The sequence below is a fragment of the Gorilla gorilla genome, chromosome 2, assembly GCF_029281585.2.
Source record: "Gorilla gorilla gorilla isolate KB3781 chromosome 2, NHGRI_mGorGor1-v2.1_pri, whole genome shotgun sequence".
Classification (NCBI taxonomy): domain Eukaryota; kingdom Metazoa; phylum Chordata; class Mammalia; order Primates; family Hominidae; genus Gorilla; species Gorilla gorilla.
Genome location: NC_086017.1, coordinates 87,689,083 through 87,697,722, shown reverse-complemented (window position 1 = coordinate 87,697,722; position 8,640 = coordinate 87,689,083). Strand labels below are relative to the sequence as shown.

Here is an 8,640-nt window from a genome sequence, read left to right as displayed (position 1 = left end):
AAGACCACAGCAAGACATGGCATGCAAAGCCTTTGGGGCCACTAATATAGAGTCTAGGGGCAGGATAAAGTATGATACTTCCTAGGAGACTATTTTTCAAAGCAGATTTTACATAGTACTGTTTCATAAGATGCTCCAGGACAAAGGATTTTATGTCATATAAGATTTGAACAGATTTGTAAAGGATTCAAGTAGTAAAGAAATGTCTTCATATATTCAACTGTGGAACTTCAATTCCATTATTGTCTTATTCATTTTAAAAATACTATTAAAATCCTGTGGACTATTTTTGAGAAAGACTAGATTTTATGATGGGTATGGAGGATTTGAATGAAGCTAATACAAATTTTACGGCTTGGAAATTTATTTGAAGACCTTGCTTATAGGCTCTTTCCTCTTAGCTTCAAAACATTCATCAAAAATTTCTAGGCAAAAAATCAGGGAAAGAATTAACAGAAGATATTATTTATTTATGAAGGCAAAGGTTGCTGTTTTTACTAATCTGAGTATTTAATTCTTAGCACAGTGTCTCAAAACTTGCTTGCAAAGGAAATGAATAAATAAACAAAAACCCAGATTTGTTAGAAACAAATTATTCCAAAGTGTTGTCTAGAAAAACATTTTCTAAAATTTGTCCAAAAAATGTTGTCTATGACCCAGAGGTTATATCCATCAAGGTCTTTTATAGGCGAAGGGTGTTATGGTGCTATGGTTTTAGAACACTGTAGTGGCCTGCAAATTTCCTATTATGAATATTGACATAAGCCAAAAGGTCATTCTATGTGACTCACAAATGTAGCTTTCCTTGATTACTAAGATATCTGCAATACATACATATATAAATCTTGGTAATATTTTGGTAATAGATAATCAGATATCTTGGAAATATACATGTATTTCTCTTTTTTCTTTTTCTATGTATGTATGTATGTATGTATGTATGTATGTGTGTATTTATTTCAGACAAGGTCTCACTCTGTCACCCAGGCTGAAGTGCAGTGGCACGATTACTGCTCACTGCAACCTGGACCTCCCTGGTTCAAGTGATCCTTCTGCCTCAGCCTCCCTAGTAGGTAGAACTACAGATGTGTGCCACCATGCCTGGCCAGTTTTTGCATTTTTTTTTTTCTTTTGTAAGACAGGGCTTTGCCATGTTGCCCAGGCTGATCTCAAACTCCTGGGCTTAGTCGATCCACCTGTCTCATCCTGTCAAAGTGCTGGGATTACAGGCGTGAGCCACAGCGCCCAGCCTTTTTTTTTTTTTTTTTTCTTAGAGCTCGACTACCACAAGGAGTAAATGTTATGACTGGAAAATGTAAAGACTAGTCACCTTTGTAGTTCTTCATATTAAACACACAGCTGGATAATTGTCTTGCATCTGTCTTTGGGATTCTTGACAGCTTTGCACACTCCTACGTGTCAGATTCTTTCTCTGTGCCTAAGAAGCTGAATGCCAAAACTGAGACCACACTGAATTCATCGAAGTAAAAAGAGTCTTTACAAACTTTTGGAAATAACAGATTCTTTTCCCCTCCCTGCTAGCTTTTCTACTGGAGTATTGTTTTGAACTTTTAAAACTTGGTTTTGTATTATTGTACAGTTTTATTTCACATCTTTCCTATGAAATGAAGTTCAGTGTGAACTCTGCTTCTCTCCTCTGTGGAAGAGATAAAATCACATTTTAAAAAATGGAGGACATTAAATATAATTTCTTGTTCAAATGCCTTTGTGCAACATTAATATATCTTTTCTCCAGCTAATGTATACAGTAATCAAGAGAGTGTGGTGTATTACTTTAATAAACCTTTCTGATAATTTTACACTTTTGCCATTTTATACACAAATTCCATAAAGGAACAGTTGTTTTTGTATTGTCCTACCATTTATCATATTGACATACTTTGTCTTTAATCACATATATTTTCTCACTGTATTATATTAATGCAACATCGTTTGTCATTACAGTAATATTATTTTATTCTCACCTTATTAATATAAATTAAATGAAACTCTAAAATGTGTTGCCCTAAACCTTGTATTTTTAAAAATATTTTTCAATGAGTGTCTCAGGATTTAACCATAATCTTTTTCCTTTTTTCTGTCACTAGTATTATTATTTTAAAGAATACAGAAACTGCCTCTCTTTATTTTTGGAAAAAAAAATTGAGCCTATAGTTGTACTTAGCAGTGAAAAAGAATACAATATTTATGAAATATAATAAAATGGGGCATTTCTCTTTTCTACTCAGTCCCTGAGATAACTTTTCAACATCCAGTATGAAAACATCCAAAATAAAAGAAATTCATAATTATTTATTCTAAAGTAATTGAGAAAAATTCATTTTCTCTCAATTTTCATATTTACTTATACTTTCAAAAATAAGATATTTGTTTTAAATCTATCTAAAGGTCTTCATGGTATGGGGAAAGTAGCAGTGCTGATAGAATGGGGTCTATATTTCAAATGCTTGCTGTATTCTTTATCAGGGTCTATTAGTCACTACTAAAAGTCAACACCAGTTCCTATTTATCACTATTCAAACCATAACTGAGTGAGAAACTGAGATTATGCATTTAGTCACAAAATATTAATGCAGAGTTCTAAAAGTGGCTACCTGGTCTTTTTTTGGCATGTCTATAAACAGGTTTGTTTTACATAAATGGCTTTTCTACAAATTTGAAATGTGAATATATTTTATTTTTTCCCAGTGAGTACACAATACACAATTCTTTGACAATACTATTAACCAATTTTATGCCAGTTTCTTCTCTGATCTAACAACATCAAATGAAACACATTAAGATTTTGGATGCTGCTTGGTGACTTAAACAAACTACAGTTTAAAAAAAATCCATCTATAAAACAAAGTATAAAAAGTCTACCCATGGCCACAGAATCCCTTTTCTTGCAACACTTTAAAATCACAACAAATGCTTTTTAAATTATGAGATTTAAAAAAATTAGTAAATTGAACATCTTTTTTTAGAAAAAAGTATGGTGTTTCATTTGAAGTACACATTATAGAGAAGCAAAACAAAAGTAATTTCACCTCTAAAATAATGTGGAAAGACATGTTGCTTTAGAACAGTTCTTGCCATGTAATTCCATAAACAATATACAAAAGCAGATGAACAAATTAGTGAATATTATGTTTCTGCATATCTTTAATACTGATGCACAGTTGCTTCCCAGTGGTGAAGATAAACCACAGTTTAGAGTTCAATGGTACTGTTATCATTATATTGTCAGTGGACAATTACATAAATTTATTGAATAGAAATTGGGAAGTGTTCCATCAAAGCACATTACAAACTTTCAACTCAAATCCTGTTGAAAACATATCTAAATACCCAGAGCATTAAACTATGACATAGAACACCATTAAATCTGTTTTGTACTCAACGCAAGTAAACTTGCAATGGTTTTACTTTTCTTGGTTGTGTGATACCTTATATGTTGGTTTTGAATTTTCTACATTCTCCCTTGAACTGGATTAAAATCCTGTGAAGGAATCAATTCTTTTCATGCCCCTGTACTATCCCATCTTATTTTAAAAATCTCACAGGACATGTTTGGAAGAGGGGTAGGGCAACTCCACCTGCATACACTGGCATACCTGAGTTTGGGCACCAATAGAGCTATTTTCCCAAAGAAGACGTTTCCTGTTATGAATGAAGCTGTGCTTGTATTGGACATGATTGCATTGCAGCATTGCCTATGAGTGCAAGATCAGATTACATTCTCTCCCACCCAGATTTCCTCTTGCAGTCCTTATGCAGGCCTCCGTTTAAACCTGCAAGGGTGAGCTCAGTGAATTTCTAATCACATTCATTGAATCGGCTATGAAATGAAAAACCGCTGTGGCTCTCATAGGTATTTGTATTTTTCTGTTGACATCTGACTCACACTGATTAGTAGCTTTTTACTACTTTGTCAGTAGCAAGCTGACAAAGGCTTTGCTTTCCAATAATGTTTCTGAATTCCTTTGTATAGCTACAGCATTTTATCTTGCCCTCAATCTACCTGAGGGTGATATTTTGGGTGCATACATTGACTGCCCAATGTGTTTAAAACTAGGTTTAATAGGCAACATGGACTATTCTGAAAGAACATTCCAAGTAACCACAAGCTCTGCACTGACATAATTTTAACTACAACAGTTAATTTTTATATGCTGAAGACAATCAGGAAGGTATGATGCTATGCCCACGTTATTCCAAAAGTCATCTGCACACACATACTTCACTTTGAAGCCTTGGTTTATTAATCACCAACACCTGCCACTTACCAGGGATCAAAGGCTATGTGTTGTATATGTAATGAACTAAGGTTTTAGACTAAACTGGGTCATAGAGAAACATAAAGAGGGAACACAAAACCTCTTCGAAATTTGTTTGCCTTTAAATAGAAAGAGGTTAGGTAGGGAACTTCATAAAGAGATATTTAAAGTCCTCACATCCTAGAGTTGTGAATAAGTATGTATTCACTGTTTGAAGAAACTTTTCATCTTCCTCAGTCTCTTTGTCCCAGAGAAATCACACTGCATTAGAATTCAGGCACTGATGGTAGAAAGTTGATAAAGGGTTTAATAACTGTGTCTCAGAATTCTTTTTCTCTTCAGCGAAGAAATAAATTACATGGCACCAAAAAGCTGGTGGGGCCCATGAAGAACATTACATTCTATACTTGCCTGTGCTGATGCAGTCTCAGGGAATAGAAAGGATGGAAATGTTTAATTATGTCATCTCCTTGTTATAATGACATGACATAAATTGGCTACTGAGCCAATAATGCATGGAGTGCGAATTGTCACTCACAGGGGTCCCATATTTTAGAACTGATCCTAATCACGTTGAACATTTTTAGAAGAGTACCAACAACTGAACTTATCATAGGAAAAATCTGAGAAAGTATAGACAGAAATAAAATTTAAGATTGTGTAGGAAACCCATGGGAAAATGTCACAAGTGGGAATTTCAGGAAGGTCCTCTTCTACTTGACTGACTATACATGTACAGTAGCTAACATATATTTCAAAGTCACATTTATTCTGAGCATACATGACTAATGTTCAGGAACTTCTTGTTGTCAAAGTCGTGAAAACAAATGAGGCAGGACAATTATTAATGTCCACTTACAAGGTCTGGTTTTATTTAAAAAGTTTATAAACATGCATTTTTTTCTCCTTTTAAATTTTTCTTTTCAATTTCCTTATTCAAAATGGGTCAAACGTATTTTAGTTGGAAGCCAATTTCTGAGAATGTACCATAGAATATTTATTCCAATAAATCTACTTACTGCGAACTGAACATACTCTCGGCACTGCTTTTTAAGCACGTACAATTTGGCTATACATTGGGTGGCATAAACTTCACTTCTTAATCAAAAACAAATTGTATATAAACTGTATTATTTTTTAAGTCATGAATTTAAGTGATGCAGCTCTATCCTCTAGTGTGCACTGTACATGTATTAGAAAGATGAAATAAGATATTGCAATAGAGTTTATATTTGGAAACAGCCCGAGTATGCCCTAATAATAAATTGCTTCTTTAACTATTTGCTAGATATTCTAGAGTTCATTTTGTTCGTTTTCTTGGGGAACTTCATATTATATTCTGACTTAACGAGTTGGAGAGCTTAATTATGATAATTCAGAAAATGTTTTTAAAAAACTGTAATATAAATACAGCTCTTGCAAAACACCTTAATTTCCTCTTGCTTATTGTAATTCTCAGATGGGTCAATTACAATGACAGGTAAAATTGATTCTAAATAAAACTTTTATTTCTTTTTTTAAGCAAATTTATTACATCTTTGCTACCTGCATACTTTAATGCATATTCAGTCTTAAGACTTAAACTACTTTTTTTGACCCCTGCTTTTGTCAATAGTAAAAGCCACCTTTCTACTATTTTTTTTATTGACTCAGTCCCTGATATTCAAAGAAGACTTTGCCAACACCATTGTTCCTTTGCATCTTCCTATTTCTACACCCCAACTGAAAACCATCTAACATGATTTGTTACAGCCATCATTATCCAATCTAGCTTACAGTACAGAAACTCCCTTCACATTCAGTCTTTTTCTTCATGTCATGAGGAGTAGAGATTTGTGCTTATCACCAAATAAAATTGCAGTGCAAAATTTAAACATAAAAGTTACACAATTAAAAGTTAATATATGGCACCACAGCCTATTAATTCACATATAGTACAACAGACCAATAAGAACAGACAATAATATGAGCAGAGCTAAAAAGAGTGAGCTTGCATAGCAATGCACAAAAGAAATTATATACAGAGGAGAATCCTTTTCTTCCTGTAGGGTGAGTTTTGTTTTCTTTCTTTTTTATATACTCCTGACAAGAAAGAGTTAAGGTGGGTGGTGTACTTAGGAGAAGAACACAATGAAAATATCTGTGGGATATGTGTGGCTGTGTGTCTTTACATTGCATTTACAGTTCTTTTAATAGTACATAAATAAATTGTTCATTGCACTGTTTAGAGTCATCACTTCCATGAGTCCGGACCTGATGGTCCTTCAGAGCAGCTTTGTATGTCTCCTCTCATTTACTCTAAAGAAAGAGAAAAAAGTAGAAATAAAATGTAAATTAAGCATTCTACTTTTCTGACCAGCATAACAAAAAGCAAAGCAAACAGATAATCAATGAAAATAAGGTCTTCAGATAGATGAGTTTGTGAATTTAAGTAATTTTACTTGAAGGAGATGATCAAAGAGTAAAAGAAAAGAAAACACTATAGAATTTGGAAATGTAAACACCCAGTAGAACTATTTTGGTACTCCTGTGAGTCTGTCATTACTTCAAAAAAAAGTTAAAGAAAAATTCAAGTAGTTATGAATCAAATTAAAATTATAAACGAATCTTAATAATAGATTAGCAATAGTCAACAACAATGACAACTGAGATCAATAAAGAAATTTATAATTTTGAAATTATTTCTCTTTTCATCATCTCACAGAATCTTCCAAACAATCTGTGATGTGAAGATAATGGTAATGCTATTTTTCTGATGAGGCAGTTAAAAATATTCAGCAAATATGTTTCTGATAATGCAAAGCTGTACTGGTAACTTTCCTGAGGAAATTAACACAAGGAGCTCAATATTTTTTGCTGTGACATTCTTAATTTTCCCTATTACCTAGTATTTTACATTTAGAAAATTAATTGTACTAACTACCTATGCCAGTTTTCATTCATAAATGGAAATTTATTTATAAAATGTTATTGTAGTCAAAACATTACAATTTAATTAACAATCAAAGATCAACTCTTCAAGGGTGACTACCCAAATTTAAAAAATAAATATACAGTAACTTGAAAATGAAGCATTCCTTAGGAGTTTCTTTAAAACTACCAAAAGGCCAGTGTCTCCATTTCTTTATTGTGTTCAGTTAAAAAGGCAAAGAAAATGATAAACACACTATATTTAATTTCACGTATAAGTGTTAAGACAACTTGCCTAACTTAAAACAATTTTTATAGCATAAATCCAACGTGAAATAGCAGAAACATTTATAAAAATGGACTTCAATAAATATAGCAATGGCCTAAGTTATGACCAAACTTGTTGAAAATTGCAATTGATTGTTTTTGTAACAGGGCAAGTTTTCTATTAATCTGAAATTTGTTTAATGTGGCAATGTTATTAACCCAAGACTCTTTCTGAATCACGATAGCCTTTTAAATGACCTAAGCACTTACATAATTCACCTGTAAACTGTCCTTGACTGTTGGAGCCCATATATCCTATGTCAAGAAGGTCGCTGGCATTGCGCTGGTGGCCTGCTCTCAACACCTCGGTTTTCCTAGGTCCAGTGGATCCCTTAGAAGAAGCTGTTCCTGATGAGCTGTGGCCACCTGGAGATGGGAAACTGGGCTTGCTATAGGGCACCAAGGCCTCCTCTGAAAAAGAAAAAAAACCCAAAGGCTAAATTGAACAGAAACATGGAGGCAAACTAAACTTAACTCTTGAATATTACACTGTGAATGGCCTACTTTACCATTTCATTCTTCAATAAAATTAAAATTATGAAGTTTAATCAGGACCGGATATTAAAGAAATTTCTACGTGCAAGCAACATTTCCTACAATAGGAACCAAAGCAGAATTAAATTAAAAGAGATCTTGGGATAAGTACACAATGTTATATATTATTTGCAAAATTTAAATTCATTATAAAAGAGAGCTGCATACAATGAACTACAGTTTAACAAAAGCATATCTGAGAATAATTTCTAAAGTTCAATGAGGCTCCAATTTAATTTTCCCATTAAGATTAAAGAAACATGTTTTTTGTTTCAGCTTAAATTATGGCAACATTTTCTCAACTGATTTAGATGAAGAACTATATATTAGTTAAATAAGCTTTTAAAATTTATGTTGCTTTTTGAGACAGAAATACATTATTTAAAGGGCTATGTATTTCCTTAAAAGTAAAAGAGAAACTCACACATTTAAATAAATAATATGCTAATTTTTTTTTTTTTTTACAGATTGTCTCTCTACAAATAACTCATGACATATGTTACAAATAATCACTCAATAGTTCAAAAATTGTTTTTTCTTTCCCTCTCTATTCTCATTGCTCCCTCTCCACACCCCATCCCCTCTGTTT

The 8,640-nt window shown here is 32.8% G+C and overlaps 1 protein-coding gene across 17 annotated transcripts in view; it reads right to left on the bottom strand.

Annotated features, from left to right (window-relative positions):
- Window positions 1-3,147: 3,147 nt before the first annotated feature.
- Window positions 3,148-8,640, bottom strand: part of ROBO2 (roundabout guidance receptor 2) — a 1,750,895-nt gene continuing 1,745,402 nt past the window's right edge. For 14 of the 17 annotated variants that reach the window (XM_055380941.2, XM_055380947.2, XM_019024473.4 and 11 more), the window contains 2 exons: window positions 7,728-7,928; window positions 3,148-6,578 (listed from right to left, as the gene is read on the bottom strand). In XM_055380941.2, the coding sequence (XP_055236916.1) occupies window positions 6,577-6,578; window positions 7,728-7,928 (203 nt within the window). In that variant the 3' untranslated portion in view covers window positions 3,148-6,576. The remainder of the gene's footprint in view (window positions 6,579-7,727; window positions 7,929-8,640) is intronic. The other 3 variants (XM_063703928.1, XM_055380948.2, XM_055380951.2) reach the window with 1 other exon arrangement.